Below are 20,816 nucleotides of genomic sequence, written 5' to 3' on the forward strand. Positions count from 1 at the left end.
AACAAAAACATCAAGAAAATCATTCAGAAGATGGTCATCACTTACAAAGATTGGCATGAAATGCTCCCGTATGCTCTTCATGGTTACCGTACATCAGTACGTACTTCGACTGGAGCAACTCCTTTCTCCCTTGTATATGGCATGGAGGCAGTCCTACCTATAGAGGTTGAGATTCCATCAATGAGAGTCTTGATGGAGGCAAAATTAACAGAAGCCGAGTGGTGTCAAAGCAGATTCGATGAATTGAACTTAATCGAAGAAAAGCGCATGACAGCTTTATGCCACGGACAGCTATATCAACAAAGAATGAAGAAAGCTTTCGACAAAAAGGTTCGACCTCGCACAATCAAAGAAGACGACCTTGTACTCAAAAAGATTCAATCTTTTCTCACAGACTCGAGAGGGAAATGGACTCCCAATTATGACGGCCCCTACGTGGTCAAGAGAGCTTTCTCAGGAGGAGCCTTAATACTCACGACTATGGATGGAGAAGAATTCACCCGTCCTGTGAACGTCGACGCAGTCAAGAAATACTTCGCCTAAATAAACAAAAAGAACAGCTCGCTAAGTTGAAAACTCGCAAAGAGCGACTTAGGCAAAAAAGAGCGTCTCGGTGAATCGAAAACCCGAAAGGGCGATTCAGGCAAAAGTTAGAGACATAAAAAAATAAATAATCAATCCCGGTAAACTTAAAACCCGAAAGGGGTAGTTTACGCAAAAGTTAGGGATATATGGCAAGTAACTGTGTTCAGGACAAACTTGATCATTCAAAATCCATAGCGGAGTATTCATCAGCAGTAGGTCATCTTCTACGAAGCACGAATACAGCGCAACTTGGAGTGGAAGGGAAAGATAACGGTCGTCACGTTTCATCGTAGCCCTTTTCCCGAAAATTACCAATTTCCAACTTTGTAAATACTCCATGGAATCAAGCATTTGGCTGATTACCATTCCATATATAATAATTTGAGCCTTGTGTTTTTCCTTTGCAATCTAGTCTTATTCAGTTTCTTGAAATGCATTTTAAGTTTAAACAGTCATTTTCTTGAAACAAATGTTTTCATAAAATAAAAATGAATTTACTTGCGAAAATAAAGGTGAAATTTCTTTCTAAGGTTTACAAACAATAGGAAGAATGCAAATAGTTGCTCCGAGAACGGTTGAGACTCCGGGAACCAATATTTCCCATGAGGTCGCTTTGCGAACATCTCCCGATGACGGATCTTTACTTCAATTCATATTACTTACTTCGGACAGCGGACAACTGATAACCAGATATTCCCAACAGAGTTCGAACTCCAAGAAGAGGACATCTTCTGATCAACAAGAATTCAAGTCGTATCTTAGGATTTTACATCCGCGACAATTCTATTCACATTCACTTTACATTTTATCATTGTCATAATATGCATGCATACATTACATCATAATTGCATAGCCGAATCAGGCTTTGATCCTGTGAATGCCTGAGTCATTGAGGCATGAACTCGAGTTTCCCCTGCAAGTTCCGGAGAAACTTTTTCCTTCGAAACAACAGTTCATACACAAGGATCTCACCAAGCAAGTCAACAGATGGTAGTCTCCCTCAAAGAGATAGTTTGTTCACTTTTGGAATTCCTCAGCCGAGAATCTCCTGCAGAGCGACATTCGACAGTCTTCTTCAGATAAGATAGTCTGCTTCACATTCCGGAACTCCCTACAGGTCTGGTATTTCCCCAGCAAGGTCGAGAGATGCCACCTTCTTTTTCGTCAAAGAAAATAATTCAGAATCTCCCAGCAGATCTACAAATGATTCCCCAGCGGAGTCAGCAAATGATAGTCTTCATCCAGAAGATAGTTCAGATTCCCCAACAAAGTCAGTAAATGGCAGTCTCCTTCAGCAGAAGACAGTTTGCTCACTTTCTATCACAACAAAGTCAGTAAATGGCAGTCTCTTTCAGCAGAAGACAGTTTGCTCACTTTCTATCACAACAAAGTCAGTAAATGGCAGTCTCTTCAGCAGAAGACAGTTTGCTCACTTTCTATCATAACAAAGTCAGCAAATGGCAGTCTCTTTCAGCAGAAGACAGTTTGCTCACTTTCTTTCATGACAGGGTCGACGAATGGCAGTCTCTCCCAGTAGAAGACAGTTTGCTCCCCTAGCAATTGGCAAATGGCAGTCTTTTCCCAAGAAAAGACAGTTTGTCTGCTAAATACTCAAGAGATCGACAAATGGCAGTTTCTTCAAACAGTTTGTCTGTTTCTGGGATGCTTAACTCCCCACAGAGTCGATGAATGGCAGTTTTCCTCTTAGGAAAACAGTTCATTGATTCCCCAGGCATCAGTTGACGAATGGCAGTTTTCACCCCGAAAATAGTTCGTCCGCCTTCAAACGAAGTCATTAGCCCCTCAAAAGATCATGGGCCCATATGACAATCTTTCAAAGACGTCAAGTCAAAAGGGAAGATGGTGAAGTTCCTTTACTACCGTCGAATGGCATCTTATCTCCAAGCGCTGATAGGAAGTTTGACGAGGAAACAAACCTTTGAAGTTTCTTTACTACCGTCGAATGGCATCTTATCTCCAAGCGCTGATAAGAAGTTTGACGAGGAAACAAACATTTGAAGTTTCTCTACAGCCGTCAAATGGCATCTTACCTCCAAGCATTGGTAAGAAGTTTGATGAGGAAACAGACCTTTGGAGATTTTCTCTTTATCTGAGATATTGTCCAAACGCAACTAAGACCAGTTTCGAGATTTGGACATCCGGAACGAGAGGAGGTTGTTTACCTTTTTCTAAGTATCAACACTTAGTTGAAGAAGATGGATTGCGCATCCTACATTGCCAGCCATTCTCCAGAATCCACATCAAGTATTTCTGCAGGAGTTTGTCTCCTCATCCCCCGCCAAGCGCGACAACAGGATCAAATCATGCAAAGATTTTATCAATTACAACATCTCAGGAGCGCCCAAAATTCGGGCATTCTTTGATATTTAAGTCTCTTTTACGCAGGAGAGATCGAGATCTCAATCTCTCTCCCTCCAGATAAAAGAAACTCAAATAGGGGCATCTGTCATACCCTAATTTTTGACCCCCCTGAGATGACATATCTTCAGGATTTTTCATCAGGTCAAGACAAGTACCCAGAGCAGTCATTTCTCCATCTGGTACCTAATCGAGGATGCTCAAAGACAAGAAAGCTCAGGCAAAGGATCAATCAATACAAGGATTAGTCCCTAATACAATCATGAGGCTCAAAGACTTCACTTTTCTCATCTATGATTGATTAGACATCCAGTCATATGAGTACAGGTTTACTCAGGTCGCCAGACTAGGGTTCTGAGCCTATCAAGGACTAAAATCAGGGATCACATTTGGGAAACCCTAAAAAACCTCAGAGGGTCATTCAAAGACATCAATCATCTTCAAATAACTCATATTACAAGGTCTACTGGACATCACACTTCAATTCAAAGTCTACAGTCATTACTTTCACATGGTCGACAAATTAGGGTTTTGACCTAATTCACCAAGATAGTTGACTTCTGAATCAGGGCATGAATCCAAAACTCAAGACATGATTCAAGGATCTCTACTACCTCCATATAATCCATTTATATCATCCATTTGTGGAGAAGATCTTATTTCTACACAAAAACCCAAAAATTCACTTTGTCAGGAAAAAGTCAACTGTGAAGGATCATCATTGACTTTTAAGGTTTTTGGTCAAAAAATGACTTTCAAAGATCAATATCATCAATATATGGATGTCAAAGTCATTTGGCCAAAGAAATTCAAAGAAATTCATCAAGGAGCGAAAAGTCGGGAATTAGGGTTTTTGAAGGCATGGTGAGATCTCAAAATTTCACCTACACAACTCAAAAAACTTCCAACATGAAAGTTGTAGATCTTGCAAAATAAAACAACATCTTACAAAGGAACTTTTTTCAAAAGATCAACCATTTATGAAGTTTTGGAAATTTTGAAGTTTAGGTCATAAACACTTAGAAATTTTTCTAAGTGTTTTAACCTAGTTTTCATCCAACTTTAGGCTCATTTTTCACAAATTTCCTAAATGATTCTGAAGAAGACATAAACTAATGATTTGAAGTAGATGTTTAGGGCTTTCCAAATTATGTTCAACCTTCTCCAAATTCAATTTGAGCTAGGAGTTATGCTTGTTCAAAGTTGGCCTCATGAAGTAAAATTATAGGTCATGGACACTTTTGGACTTTGCAAATTTTGTGCAAATAACCTCTCTTATGGATGCTACACGACCCATAACACATCTGAAACCATGCCATGCATTCATTTTCACCATGCCATAAGGATTGAAGAAGATTCTAAAAAACAAGAACATGTGATTATGTAATGATTACATTTGTGAATTTATGGCAAATTGATGAATCACCCAAGGAATCTTCTCACCAACCAATTAGAGCTCATTTCTGGCTCAGAATTGTCCCCTAAGATCAAGCAAAATCGAGGGCTAGGGGATTGATCAAATGGAATCAAAATTCTCATCATTGCATAAGAGATATTTGCAAAATTCCTTCATGGCTAAGAAAGCAAATCAACTTCACTAAGGAAGCTCACTCCTCTGCAGCTATACTGATCCATTTGCCTATAAATACAGATGCATTCCTCATTCAAAAACACACCAAAGCAACCATATTACTTGCTTTCTCCTTCTCTCCTCTTGTTCATTGTTTTTCAAAGTTCTTTGGCAAGAAGAATCGATTTCTTCAAACCAAAGCATATCTTTGGGAAGTGAGCATTCTAACATCTCAAGGTGATCCAAGCACCTGGATCACTTCTGTAGGTGGAGGAACACCATTGTTGCTCTCACTTTGGAGCACTTGCAGTTGGAGGTCCATGGAGTGATTCAGAAGGTTTCAAGGCAAGCCAATCATCCAGACACACTCCTCAGGTCATAGTGAAGCTAACCAGATGGCTGCAGCTCATCTGTAACTCAGGATTCAACAACCTCCATGTCCACTTGAAGCTCAAATCGAGGGAGGTCCATAGAACAATTCAGAAGGATTCAGGCTACAATAAGCATCCAGTTAGCATCATTGAGTCTCAGGGAAGCTATTGAGATCATTCATTCAAACCCAGGTGCTCTCAATCATCCTCACGATCTCCATTTTCAGAGGTAAGTTTCTGAACTTCACCTCTCTAATTTAAGTACCTTTTGTGAAATAGCTCGATTCTATCTTGTTCAGCATCATCAGAGGATTGAAAACCCTCTATCATCATCCATTTATCTTTCAGTATAGTCATTTAATTTGATTTTGAAATTTTAGGGTTCTTCACGATTTCTGATAAATTAGTTAGATGTAGTTAATGATAGTTCATGTTAGTTACATATTTAGAATCGTGAGTGAAATTAGAGCAAGTTTCGTGTTTACATCATGACAAATGGTTGAGAAACGAGTGAGTTCAGAAATCCAAAAATGGAGAGCTTGAGGTTGAAGACGAAGATGGTGGTGGCGCGCAAATTTGAAATCTCAGGGTAGGTTTTATTTTATTTTGAATGGTATGCGTTTTATTAACGACTAAACAACTTGCCCTAGTGGCCACACATGCGCCCTTAGTATCATCATGCCACAAGTCTGGGGTTCGAATCCCCCTCGCCCCAGACTTTTTCATCCTTTTATTTTTTCAGATTTTTCTAACTTGTTTTAAAACAAAACCAAATGCGCGCGTGTTATAGTCACCAACTGGCGTTTGGCTCAGTGGTGTTGTTTTGAGTGTGTGACTATAAGGGCGTGAGTTCAAGCCTTGCTAGGACCAAAACCTATTTTTTTATCACTTTTCTAACTTAATTCCTTCACAACTTTAACCAATTATTTAACTTATCAAATTAATTCATTTTGACTTCATTTTTTAAACACTTGTTGATTAATATATATATTTTATAAATAATCAAAAAAATCATAAAAATATTATTTATTTCATGTATTTTAATTAGGTTTAAAATAGTATGTTTTAAATGTTTTCTTAAATACTTTAAAATATATATATTCATTTTGTTTTAACCTAATTACTTTGTGAATAATGTTATGATAAAAACCCTATTTATTTAGGTCTTAATTAGGTATAGATTTCATCTTTGCCTTAATTAAGTTGACTTTTGTCAATCTACAAAATTGTTTTCAATCTCCGATTAAACAGATGATTAAGGTTTTCAAACAACAAAACCTTATATCATTCCAATCTTTTCTTCAACTGTTTTCATAAACAGTAAATCATTTTTAACTGGGCCTCTAATAGAGTGTAAGTCCCAAAAACCTTCTCTTCTTAGTTTGTTTTCAAAACTGTATTTTCAAAATCTTCTTTCTGTTTTCAAAAACATTCTTCTGGTATTTGAAGGGCATTATTCCCGGTGAAACTCTTCAGATACCTATGTGACCTTTGTCCATCTTCACTTCTTCTGTTTTTCAAAAACCATTAACTGTTTATCATATACATTCAACTGTTATCAACAAAAACAACAAAAATTACTGTTGAGGCTCTGTACATACTTCTTCAATGGCCTCCACTCCATCCAGGTTAGGCTTTACAAGCTTTCAATTTACAGTCTTTATTTAAATTACTGTCAAATATAAACTGTGCATATATTAGTTTAGAACTACGTTTGAGTATAAACCTTAGGACAGTTAAACTATATATATATTATAGGAATATGACCTAGGATTGAGAATGTCTTCCCGGTGAAGGCTCTTTCCTAATTAGAGATCTGTAGTTCAAACCCCCAAGATGAATTATTCCCGGTGAAACATCTTGGCAAAAACCTTAGAATCCAAAAGTAATAGGACACATCCACCCAAAGAGGAATTATTCCCGGTGAAACCTCTTACCCCTTTGCTTAGAGCCAAAATAAGTTCAAAACTACATAAGCTTTCTCTTGTGCTATAACAAGGACCCTCGATTAGCCTCCTCTTGGGCTTTGTACAAGGACCCACAGGCTTCTTAAAAGCATTTCCAGCTTCCTCTTGAGCTTGTATACAAGGACCCATCAGGTTTCTTATAAACATAGGAACAGGTCTTTAGTCACCTTTTAGCCTACCCTGGTGAGTTTCTTCCAATTTAAACCAGACTTAAAACAAGCTAAGTTTGTCTCAATTTCACATTGAGTACATTTTTGGAATGAGAGACATGGACAGTCTCTGTCACCCTTATCTTCATCAATCCTCCTTAGTAGAGTCTAGGATCTATGTTTTGGTCATCCTCAGCATTGAGTCAGCCTTCATCTTGGGCTTTAAACAAAGAGTCTCCACTAGATAATCTTTCTGCCATCCACTCATCATTTCAATAAAAATCCCTGGAAAGGGTTAGCCTCCAAAGTCAATTAAAATCAATCCATCATTTCAATAAAAATCCCTGGAAAGGGTTAGCCTCCAAAGTCAATTAAAATCAATCCATCATTTCAATAAAAACCCCTGGAAAGGGTTAGCCTCCAAAGTCAATTAATAAATGTCAAAAAATAAATAGATTTCATTCTCTTAGGAGATAAATTTCCCCAAAAGAGTCAAAACCCCTGGAAAGGGTCAGCCTCCAAAAAAAATGATAAAGTCAGTCTTTTAACAGACAAATTCACCAGCTGAGTCAAAATCCCTGGAAAGGGTTAGCTTCCATCAAAAAATAGTCTTTTGATAAATAAAACCTCCTCAGTAGAGTCAAAACCAACAAAAACAGTTAGCCTCAACCTTGGGCTTCATACAAGGCACCCAAACAATAAAACTCCCCTGTCAAGAGTCAGCCTCAACCTTGGGCTTTGTACAAGGCAGATAATAGAGTCTCCCCAGTGAGTCCTTCATCACTCAGTAGCCACAACCTTGGGCTTTGTACAAGGCAGATAAACCATATCTTTCATGTGTCAAAGATTCCTAACACTTAGGATCTTTCCCCATATAGTCATCCATACTTAATTCATTTAAGAGTCCGCCACAACCTTGGGCTTTGTACAAGGCACATAAATAGAGTCTCCCTAAGTAGAGTCAGCCTCAATTCTGGGCTTTGTACAGAACACAAAAATACCCTGTAATTAATCCCCAGTGGAGTCATCTCCCAGAGTCAATAATATTACTTAATCAATCAAAAAGCCTCAAGCTTGGGCCTCATACAAGCCAGCTAAAGTCAAATCTTTCATACAGTAGATAGACATAGCTTATCTCTACAGAGAGATATTTTTACTACTCTACCACACTCAAACAAACAAACATTTCAATTTCAATTTCAATCAAAGTCTCCCATTTAGGACTCTGAAAGACATGCTCTGGCACATCCCCAGACTTGTACACTTTCCCTAATTTGGACGAGCATCTTTCTTTCATTTAAGAGGCATCTGACTGGCATACTTGCACACACACAAGTAAGGTCCCCCTCTTGAATGAAATGAATTCAGTTATTCTGTCACTCCTTTAAATGTTTGTGGTAGAATAGTACAAATACCTCTCTGTAAAGATAATTTCATGTCTCTTTACTGTAAACAGAGATTTAATTCCAAGCTTCAACCTTGAGCTTCAAGCAAGGCACCAAAAAACATTAATTTCCCTAGTTAGTTCCCCGAACTACATTAAGCTCTGACTTCCACTAGGGATATGTAGGCATGAGGTTCACAAGGAATCTCAGCGAGCTAATAAAATACCAAAAATAGTCAGTCTGTCTGTCTGTCTGTCTTTTCAAATCAATTCAATTCCTTCTCCTAACACAAAGGAGAAACTTTCCCAATCATTAGCAATAAACACAAACACAAATGACACAGAGAAGGTTCCTGTAGAGTACTACAGATATGTAGGGTGTTTAAACACTTCCCTATGTATAACCGACCTCCCGGACTCCAGAATTTCTAGTCTAGGTGAAATCCCCACACTTAGCAAACTCCTAGGGTTTAGTTGAGATCTTTTTTCCCCTTTCCTACTCGTAGGACAAATAAGAAAGTTCGTGTGATATCGTAGGAAGAACTGAAATAAAATTCATCCCACCACGGGCGCATTCTCCTTCCAAATTTCGCGTGAAGGGTTTAGCGTGCCGTCCTCCCAAGTGAAACGGGGAGGTAAAAGAAAACGACACCACAGCCTCCTCATGTCATGTGGTTTCTTTTCCGACTCGGGTATACCATATAACCATTTCGGTCCGGTGTTTCCAAATCACGTCCAACCTTTAATTTTATCATTTCATGGCTGCATCAACTTCCGGGGTGCCTCGGGAGATCAAGTATGGGGAGTATCTTTCATCCACTAGCTATCAATCTCGGGTTCATCCAACAACTATCTCTCACTCTGTAACACAATGGTATACCAAAGACGAATAGAAATGCTAAAAACAAAATAAAAACAAAAACAAAAGAAATGCAAGAAACCCCCCCCCCCCCCCACACTTGAACTAAACATTGACCTCAATGTTTTAGCCCACTGCGGAAAGGACTCACATAGGGTACATCAACTCCAGTTGCCGCTTTCAAGGTTTCACCAGAGAAATCCCCTCTTTATTACCTGACATAAAACAAAACAAAAAGACAAATTAATTATTAAAAGTGTGGTTTGCCTCCCTCAAAGCACTTCGTTTAACATCGCATGGCTTGACGGTCCATTACCCTTTATTATGGAGGGTATTTTCTCTTCCACACCTGATTGCTTTTCACCTCCGCAATCAAAACTCATGATGATGAAAAGTATGGACAACTTTTCTCTTTAATTCACTTTCCTCATTCATCTTTTCACCTTTCTTTTTCTTAGAACATTTGGTGGCTATAGGAGTTGGTTCCACCCGAGAGGCTATGCTTGACACTTTTTCTTGGAGTTGTTTAGGCTTTTTGTCTTTTTCCTCACTTTTTGTCATACCACCAGAAGTTTGATCATTTACAACCGCCCTATGTTTCTTAACTCCTAACATCTTCAAGGTTACTTCTTCATCAAATGATTTTAGCGTTAGTGTCCCTTTTTCAATGTCGAAGTTGCAGCGGCCTGTCGACAAAAATGGTCTCCCAAGAAGGATAGGAGTTTCTTCGTCTTCCGGAATGTCCATGATGTGGAAGTCAACAGGGAATACAAACTTATCAACTTCCACTAGTACATCTTCAGCTACCCCATAGGATTTCTTAATGGTGTGATCGGCGAACCTTAACTGTGTCTTACTTTCACTAATCTTTTCTAATTCAAGTTTTTTGAAAATGGACAAAGGCATTAAACTCACACTAGAACCGGAATCGAGGAGTACCTTTTTAAATGTTATATTCTTGATAGTGCATGGTATCGTCACCGCCCCAGGGTCTTTCCTCTTTATTGGGATTTTTCTTGCTGTCGAGACTATACCACACTTCTCAGTTGCAATTTTTGATTCCCTTCCCAGTGATCTCTTTTTCTCCATCACCTCCTTCATAAATTTCCTATACAAGGGCATTTGCTCAAGTGCTTCGAAGAAGGGTAGATTTACCTCTAACTTTTTGAACAAGGCAGTGAACTTCTCAAAGTCTTTCTCTTTTGAATTCTTCTTTGTCACTCTGGAAGGGAAAGGTAGTTTGATCACCGGTTCAACAACTTTCTTATTTTTTTCTTCAAGTGGTTTACCCGGTGGTACCACAACCTCTGGCTCTTTGGGATTTTCTCTTATTTCCAAATCCACCTCTATTACCATGGGGTCATCTATTTCCTCTTTTTCTTTTTCAGATTCTGCCACTTTCTTACTTCTTGTAGTAACAACATTAATCTTCTCTTGGTCTTTCGGATTTTTCACAGTTGAACTCGAAAAGGTACCTTGTGCCTGTAGAGTGAGATGTTGTGCTATTTGACCCACTTGAACTTCCAGATTTTTGATCGAAGCTGTGGTGTTCCTGTGGTTGTTTCTAGTCTCTTCTTGAAATTGAGAACATTGTCCAGCCAATCTCTCAATAGCCACTTCCCACTCTACTTTCTGAGGATTTTGTTGTTGATCTTTCCAAGCGAAGTTGGGATGATTCTTCCACCCTGGATTATAGGTGTTAGAATATGGATTGTTTTGCCTCAAGAATTTGATTTCTTCAATTTGCTTGGGGGTAGCAACACAGCACATAGTTTGGTGAGGGCCATTACAAATTTCACAGATTACAGGTTGAGCTTGTTGCACTTGAGCCACCTGTTGTGTGCCTATATTCATAGCCTTCAATCTCTTTTCAACTTCAGCCGCTATTGCATCTTCAACCCGAATTTTTGAAGTTTCCAGCTTAAGATCAATGGTTCCTTTTGGTTTGCTAGCACACCTGTCATACAACTCCAAATGCTCATTTGCAGCTATTGCTTCGATGATTTTTATGATGCCGGAGGCTGTTGTGAAATTTGTTGATCCTCCAGCTGCTGTATCAATCAACTGCTTTGTTTTCATTCTGAGCCAATTGACAAATACTTGCATCTGTTCAGTTTTGTCCATATTATGAGTGGGACATGCTACTAGAATTCTTTTGAATCTTTTGTAGGCATCTCCTAAGGGCCAACCCTCCTTCTGCTTGAAGTTCAAAATGTCATACCTATTTCTTATAAAGACCGAGGAGGGGAAATACTCATTCAGGAAAGCCTTCTCCATCTCTTCCCATGACGTGATGCTGCCTGCTGGAAGAGAATAAAACCACTCTTCTGCTTCTTCGGCCAATGTGAACGGGAACATTCTCAGCTTCTTCGCCTCTTCTGTATGCCCTTCAATTTTTAGAGTCGTACTCATGGTCAGAAACCTCTGCAGGTGCTTGTTTGCATCTTCATTAACCTTCCAGGTGAAAGGTTTTCTCTCCAGCTGATTTATTGTGCTCGGATGCAATTGAAAATTTGCCACATTTACCGGTTGGTTGACGATTGTTAGTCTACCACCCGGTGTGTTCGTAGCACCATAGTCTCCGAGAAGTCTCTCAGGTGGAGGTGGATTCTCGCCCATAACTTCCTCTTCACTTTCAGAATCTGAATGAACTGTCACAACTTCTTCTTCAGATTCCAGTTTTTCTTGACGTGCTTGTCTACGCCTTGCGTGCAAGGTTCTTTCAATTTCTGCGTCAAAAAGAAATTCAGCTGAGGCCTTACCTCGCATGCACAGATTAGACAAATATTAGAATTAGAAAAAAAAAATAAAAAAGTGCAAAAAATAAAATTTTAGTCGCAGAGCAACAAAATTCTAATTGAACTCAACTTAAACTCAATATTATGGCAGTCCCCGGCAACGGCGCCAAAAACTTGATCGGTAAAATAGCAAGTGTACTATTTTGCCTCTTGTAATAATAGGGAAAATTCACCGAATATCGATCTCAGGGACTGCGCAGGAATAATGAGTTCAATTCAAAGTTCAATTAAACAAAAACTTCAATTGGGTTTTGTTTGGTGATTATCACTTAGCGAAAAGTAAAATAAGCAGTAAATGAAATTGACTTTTTAGCAAATATGAGTAACATGCTAGGGATCGTGGATGATTGACAATGTAACAACTCTGAAATTTCTATTGCAACAACTTATTTTCAATAATCAATTACCGGTTCTTAAGGTTGTTTGATCCTAAGTCCTTAGTGAAAAAACCTTTGATCCTTCATTCTAAACCCTAAGTCCTTAGAGATTTACAATTAAATCAAGCAATTAAGTTATCAAGAATATCCGGTTACTATAAGGTAATCCTAGTCCTAGGTAATATCAATTATAGCATATTCTCATGAAAGCATTATCAATGGTGGTCCAACCTAAACGATAATCATAAATCAATTCCGATTTGTCCGAAAGGAAAAGCATTAGAAACATCAAGAGAATAAATCAACAATGAAAAACATGATTGTTATTGCAATTGCAAACTCAGAGTCATTACAAAGTGAAATCAGAGCCACCCCCTAGCATTGGGGGGTTTAGCTACTCATAATAATCAAAGAAAACATAATAATGAATAAAGACATTACAAGAAATTGGAGGAGATTGAATCTTCAATTGCTTCCGTTCATAGAGATCTTCTTCTCTTCCAAACCCTTGCTTTCTCCAATCTTCTATTGTATTCTTTTCTCTAATCTGTCAAAAGTCCCTCTCTCCTTACACAAACCTTGTTTAAATAGTATTAGCATCAGTCTTAGTGTCCACAAAAAGTCCAAAGTACCCTTAATACAAGATAGAGTAAAACAGATCAAAAAGTGAAGTTTCTGTCCGCATCCATCTACACGGGCCGTGTTGATTAACACGGGTGCCCGTGTTGATTTACTGTTTCACGTGACTTTTTTCTTTGCTGCAGGCCCATCAACACGGGCAGTGTTGATTAACACGGGCGCCCGTGTTGATTTACTGTTTGACGTAGCTTTTTCTTTGATGCAGGCCCATCAACACGGGCAGTGTTGATCCTGATTTTTTAACTTTTGGCTTTCCAGAGCGTCCAACATTCAGCTTTTAGTCCTTTTGAACCTATGCATCAACCTGCAACACTAACACTACCAAATCGAAGCATAAAGAAGATCTTTTGACATAAACTTTAAACCAAATGCAATGCAATACTATAAATTAATAAATATGATAAACTTAACTTAAAAAGCAATAAAACAACCGAATGTGTTACCGAGATGATGAATTTGTGCTGGATGAAAGACATAACTTAATAGAAATGGTGACCGATCAGTACGCTTTCTTTAAGACGTTTCGCGATACTGCCAGATTTATGCAAAGCAGCTCTTAAAAAACCCACGACGCCTCCAGGATAAAACAGCTCGTTTCAATACGATTCACACTTGCACGTGTGATGAATCGTTCTAAATGATACACCTTCTGATGGTTAAAAACCAGTCTAGTCTCTGAAATAAATCCAGTCGAAAAAGAAAAGAATATTTTGTAAGATGAAGCAGAGTAAGGGAGAGAGGAGAGAATTCGAATATGAATTCTGGAGTACCGAACAAATGAATGAAGGAAATGTATTTGTAGGTAAAAAGGATCCAACCGAGTGGACCAAATTGTGAGCGAAAATATAGTGGGAGAGTTGAACCGGCCCAGTCAAGGTAGTCGTTATTTACTTGGTCAGCAAGCTTGGAGGACAAGTAAACCTAGTCAAAATCTAGGTTAAGACCTGGTCTTAGGACACGTCACCAATTCGTATTATTTAATATTAAATATTAATTAATTTCCTATTTAATAGTATTTAATTTTTTACCGAATTAATTAATTATTCAATGATAATTAATTTCCATTAATTCGGGTTCCAAAAAATTAATTCATGTAGACCAATCCGAACCGAGCCGAGCCGGCCGGCCGGACGGACGGCGGCGGCGGCTTGCGCATGTGTGTGTCTTCTTGGCACATTGGTGTGTCCTCACTCCTATACAAAATTGTAGGTGTCCTTGGGCCCAACAATAATTGTCCAAGTTGGAATATATATACACTACTAATATTTGTGTTCCCTCCAATGTGGGACTTATAAATGAATCTTTTCAAATTCATCTCTATATTAGCTCTTACTTGTGTTCATTTATTGCTCATTTAATGTCGATAAATCTTTCCAAATCTTCCTCCAAGTTATCATCATTCCAAGTATTCCAACAGTTGCTGACACACAAAATTTTCTATAAATAGATTGTTTTTACTACTTTTAGGGGGTTTCGATTTTGAGAGAGAAATTGACGTCTAAATATTATCAAAGAGACGAAGTTGAGGGTTTTGGAAGTCATTGAAGACCTTATTCTTCCTTGATATTCATGTTCTCTCCATCTAAACTCATAGTAATTGTTATAATCACTATGAGTAGTTAGATTCATTAGATTAGATCTTCTTAGAGAAACCTTATTGTACTTTTTAGATCATATGACAGTTAGATATTAATTGAATTATTTGATGTTATTGTTATTACCAAATTGTTCTTGATCTTATGTCTTTCATGTATTGATAAACACATGAATTTACATCAGATGAGTAGAGATTTTTTACTGTTAGTATACCGATCCGATTTATGATATTTATTCAACATAGTAATTTACTAGGAATATGTAATTATAAGTTGTGGATTTTGAATTAACGAACTTAGGACGCCTAATTTAACTTTGAATTGGCCTAAGGAATTAGAGAATTATTATTTAGGTTAGTGAGTTGTACACTAAGGAATTGGATCAAGTGGTCGCGTTAATTCTCCGTATTACTTCAGCATGTTATTGATTTGATTAATGCACAGTTCATCAACAAATATAAGAAAGAGACTCGAAATAAGATCTAATCACTTTTAGTAATTGAAATCAACACCATTAATTTTTCATTTTTATTGTCAAACCAAACAACTCTGAAAACCCCCTTATTAATTATTTTAAGTCGAACCATGTTCAAATTCGCAATCCCGGTGGAGAAGAATTTTTTTTATTACTTCGACGAGACTAGTACACTTGCTATAATTGTCATCAAGTTTATGGCCCCGTTATCGGGGATTGTTGATAATTTTAACAAGGAAATTTAGTGCAACATTTTTAATTTTTAATTTTTATTTTATTTTAGTTAGTAATTTAGTTTTAATTTTTGTTTTTTATTTTAATAGTTTTAGATTTTAATTTTAATTTTATTTCTATTTTTATTCTGTTTTGTATAGTGCAGTGCTACTAAGGTACTGTTTGTTTGCTTATGCGAGGTACATATTCAATGCTGATACCAGTTGATCCAGAAATTTAAAGTACAACATGCAAAATTTGTATGGCGAAATGAGAAGCACTAAAATTTATTGAAGAAGTAAAAGAGGAAAAGGTAGATATGGTTGTTCCACCATGACAAACGTTGGGGGACTATTGAAAAAGGAATGATTTGGGGCAGATATATTTAGGATTTGAACCGACTAATATGGTAACCTTCGATATTAAGAAGTTGGTACTTTCCAAGTTTGAAAGAAAACCCGTTCAAAGGGAAAGCAATCAAAGACCTTAGGAGCGTCTTACAAAATTTTACGAGACATGCTCAATGTGCAAGCCAACTAGTGACATCACTGAAGATTAGGTAAAATTACATTTGTTTGGTTTTCCTTGATAGGTCACACGAAGGATTGGTTGCAATGCATCCCAAATGACACTATTCATACTTGGAAAGAGCTAGAATACAAGTTTCTAAAGAGGTATTATTCAAATGCTCATATTGTGGAGAGAAAAGATGCAATTTCCAACTTTGCCCAGGAAAAGTATGAGTCATTATCTGATGCATGAGAAAGACTCAAGATGTTACTCTGTAAGATGATACACTTCATCGATGAGTTCAAAACACAAACGAGAAAGCTTCTCGATGCCTCAATTGGAGGTACATTGAGATTAAAGATTGATGAAGAGTTGAAGACGTAGATTGCCAATATGTGTCAAAATGAGTATCACTCAAGTGAGCAAGAAAGAAAAAAAATTGCATTCATGCAGTTGATTTAACCACCACCTTATCATCTTAGATAAAATCACTTTATAAACAGTTAGGCACAACATAACTAGCCCAAGCAAATGTTATCCAAATTCAGATGCTTCATTGTGATTTTTATGGAGGAGAACATTCAAATGGTATTAGTACGATAGAAGTTGAAACTCAACACAAAATGGCACAAAATTATATCATTATGAACATGAACACCAAAGCATCTATAAAAAATTTAGAGACATAAGTCGATTAATTGTCTCAATAAATGGCAGCACAAGTTAGCTCAAGCGGGGGATTTATTGGAAACACCAAAGATGACTTGAAAAATGAAATGCACAAGGCTATTAAGTTGAGAAATAGAGTGGTGCTTTCAAACCCAAAGGTGAATAAGAAAAATAAAGAATCAAGTGAGGTTGTGAAGAAAAGTGAAAAAGAGGTAGTAGTTGAGAAGGAGGTCGAGAAAGATTCCGAGGGAGAAAAAAGTGAGAATAATGGTGATGAGGAAGTTAGAGGATATGCACTATACCAATTCATTGATAAGGACTCATCCTTCTAAATAACCAAAGAAGAAATCCTGAGTGAACCAATTATAGAGCTACATGATTATATTAATCCACCTTAGCCTATTCTAAAGAAGAAACCTCAGAAGGAGACGAAAGGTAATCAATTTAAAAAATACATGGAGATGCTAAAGAAAATACATGTCAACATTCCATTTTGTGAAGCTCTTGAACATATGCCTATTTATGCAAATTTCATGAAAGAGCTCTTATTGGGAAAGCGTAAGTTGAAAGATGATGAAAACATCGCTTTAGCACAAGAGTGTAGAGCAATCATCAAGAGGAAGCTTCCACTTAAACTAACTAATCCAGGTATATTTACTATTATTTTTTATATTGAATCGCTAACTATTAGCAATTATCTGTGTGATTTAGGAGCTAACATCAATCTGATGTCGCGGTCCATGATGAGGAAGTTAAAATGTAGTGAGCCAAAACTGACGCATATAACGCTAACATTAGTAGATAGATCGATCACACACCCTTATGGGATTATTGAAGATGTTCTTGTGAGAGTTGATAACTTAGTATTCCCAACATATTTTGTGATTCTAGACATGCCTAAGGATCTGAGACGCCATTAATTCTTATAAGGCCGTTCTTGGAAACATGTAAAGCTCTTATTGATAAAGCAGTGAGGGAGTTAATATTGAGGTTGAACAATGAAAAATTTGTCTTCAATGTGTTTGAAGCACTGAAGCACCATAAAAAGACTCCCAGTGTTGTAAGATAGAGAAGACAAAAGGAAGATCCAACATGTATCATGGTAAGAACCAGGGCAAGAAAAAGTTGTAGGTATGACAAAAAGTTATGCTCTAATAATCTTGCTTGAAACGTTTTCTAGGTAAGTTCAAGACTAAATGATTAGGTCCTTTTCTTGTTACTAAGGTTTGTGTAGATGGTGTGGTCAAGATAAAAGATCCAAGTGATTCCTGCACCTTTACTGTGAAAAAGAGAAAGGTTGAAAACCTTTTTAGGAAGTGAAACTGCATCAAAGAAGACATCTCTAATGCTCACAGATCCTTAGACGAAAGAGTCAAGCTAATGACCTTAAAGAAGCAATTAATGGGAAGTAACCCTTCCAATTTTATTTTATAGCAATTTATAATTTCGTGCATTTTAAATTATCATTAATTTCATTTTGCAGTTGATCATTTGTTAATTTTGTAGCATGCGATTAGAGAAGAAGAAGTTTTGATACATAATGGAAGAAGAATTAAGTGAGAAATAGTCAGCATGGTAGAAGAGAAAAGAAGAGAAATGGTTCTTGAATCAACGTGTATGCGTTGGCTTCACATCACGGTGCGATGCATACAACACATGCACGTTTTGTCTATTAAGAGAGTCGTTGGCAAAAATATGTTGGATTGAACATTTTGGGAGAATCATTAGGTATCTCGTTGCAATACCTCACAATGCAGCACGCCGAGGCGCGATCACCACCTATAAAAGGGCCATCTTTGGAATTTTGTATGTACACCTACCTTTTCTACTCCTTTATACTTACCTGATACTCATTTTTCATTTATTTTTGTGCTTTTTTTGTCTTAAATGTGTGCAAAGCTATGGTCCCCAAAAGAAGTTGACTTTCCCAAATCTCAACTTCATCTGCAAACCTTCCTACTAAAGAAGCCCATGTTTGTCCAAACTACTGATTCTCCATAGAACATCATGCCGATAAATACCTAAAAGTGAAATAGTTAAAAGTATTAAAAGAAAGAGCTTTCAATGTTGACAACTTAGAAGGGTATGAAGAATTAGTCACCAAGCTTGAAGAAAGAGGTTGGGTGGGGTATGAAGAAATTGTTAAATATTTTTGTATGTTGATTGTGTGATTTGTAACACCCCATATTTTCTAATTTTAATTTAATTGGAAATTAAATTATTAATTAGAATTATTTTGGTATTTGGTTGAATTATTGTAGAATTATGGATTAAGAGCCATTGGGCCGGATGGTGAGGTTAGTAGTATGGGGGTGCTAAGTGAGTAAGCCCATTACTAACTATTTTATGTTTTCATAAAATAAGGGGATATAAGGAAAAAGAGTCAGAACGTGAAAAATGAGAAGTTGAAGAGAAGAGCTGAAGAACGTAAAGAGGAACCAAAGAGGAAGAGGACCAAAATGAAGAATTTGGCTAAGGTAAGGGGTGATTGCTCTAATTATATGGTATTATGATTTTGATGATGATAGGATTGAATTAAGGAATTAGAATCTCTATTTGGGATGTTAGGTTTTGTGAAATACCAACACCGACATGTATGATTTGATGAATTGATTGCAATTGATGATGTAGTATTGTTACATGGTGTTACGATATGTTGTTTGTGCATTAGAATCATATATTTGAAGTATTTTGATGTTGTTGGTGATCAATTTCGTAATGGTATGAGTTGGTATGTGTTTGGGATGCATAAAAGCCTTAAAAATCATGTTTTTCAGCTTCTGGGTTCGTGGGAACCGGTTCCCATGTGGGAGGAACCGGGTTCCACTGTGTTAGAGCGTTAAAAACAGCATTTTTGGGTCCAGGAACCGGTTCCCATGTGGGACGAACCGGGTTCCAGTACAAATTTCCAGCAGCACGTTTTGAAAACTATTCTAACTTCAAACAGCTCTAATTTTCAAACCGTAAGTCCGTTTTAGACGCCGTTTTGGTCGTTGTTTCTTAAATTAAAAAATCTATAATATAAAGTAAAGAAAACAACAATAACTTGATTTTATTTTGGAAATCTTGATTTATTTCGTTTGTGGCGTGTTTTGTACATTGTGTGCATGATTTGGTTAATGTGACAATGTGGTGACGTTATAATGATATAACTGTGATTTGACGTTATATGTGGTGTGAATTATATATGATATAATTGTAGATGGTGCTGAGATCGAATATATTATTCGGTGTTGCTTTTGGTGAGTTATTGGTAATGACATTGTTCATTTTGATCATGTGGTGATTGTTGTGATCGCATAATGATGATTGATTTGTTTTGAATGATGCATGATACATGTACATACTTATTGGTGATAACTATGTTGAGTTATGTGAGACGATGTTGCTCATCGGATTGGTGATGTTGTAAGTATGTCATATGTGTGCATTCATTCATACGCATTTTTGGTGATGGATCCCGGTGATGAAATGGATCAAAATGGTGGGCATAATTCCCATTGTGTGGAATTTGTCCTGGTTAAACTGTATCTCGGTGATGAAAAAGATCAGTTGGATGGGTGTATCCCATGTATGGTACCACATGCATAAGAGTCTGCATGGTCTTTGTATAAATTGTGACATGTCAGGATGAATTCCGGTGTTATGATTCTGTTGTGTTATTGGTGCATACTTTCGACTTGTGTTTGTGATTGGTATGAATTGATAAATCTGAATATGCTAAGTAGGGTGGATAATTGCTTATGAATTCTATATCGGACGATTTATAATGCTATTTAATTATGATGTAGTCTCACCCTTACTTTAATGATTTCAGATTGAAGTAGCGGCCTAAGCAATCGGTGAGGATGACTCGTAGAGTTTATCCGGTTATGTTGGGTCGTGTCGGTCATGCTCTGATCTTGTAACACTGGGGGACGATAGTCTTAGAGTTTACTTGTGATACACTATTTTGCCATTATTGTATAATGTACCGTTGATTTTATCGGAAATGTTTTATAACATTGTTGAATGAGTTTTCGCTGTGTTGAACATGTATTTTGATATTTTTGGATTATTCCTAATAAAGCATGACACCCGACTTGGAGTTTTATTTATTTTATCAATTGTAACATCTTTGTTGTATAATTACTCTGATCTTTATTATATTTTTCGCGGGGGTTTTTAGAAGGGTGTTACAATAGTGGTATCAGAGCAGGTCGGTCCGTCCGGCCAATTGTCTAGTCAGTTGAGTTGCGCGACAGTTGTATACTCTCGGCGTTTTATCCCTTGGTAC

General features: G+C 37.2%; 1 protein-coding gene across 1 annotated transcript; it reads left to right on the forward strand.

Annotated features, from left to right (window-relative positions):
* Positions 1-16,995: 16,995 nt before the first annotated feature.
* Positions 16,996-17,460, forward strand: LOC131639152 (uncharacterized). The gene is made up of 2 exons (XM_058909657.1): positions 16,996-17,188; positions 17,252-17,460. Exons 1-2 carry the CDS (start codon positions 16,996-16,998, stop codon positions 17,458-17,460), a joined length of 402 nt encoding a protein of 133 aa, XP_058765640.1.
* Positions 17,461-20,816: the final 3,356 nt, after the last annotated feature.

Source organism: Vicia villosa, unplaced genomic scaffold (assembly GCF_029867415.1).
Source record: "Vicia villosa cultivar HV-30 ecotype Madison, WI unplaced genomic scaffold, Vvil1.0 ctg.002546F_1_1, whole genome shotgun sequence".
Taxonomy (NCBI): domain Eukaryota; kingdom Viridiplantae; phylum Streptophyta; class Magnoliopsida; order Fabales; family Fabaceae; genus Vicia; species Vicia villosa.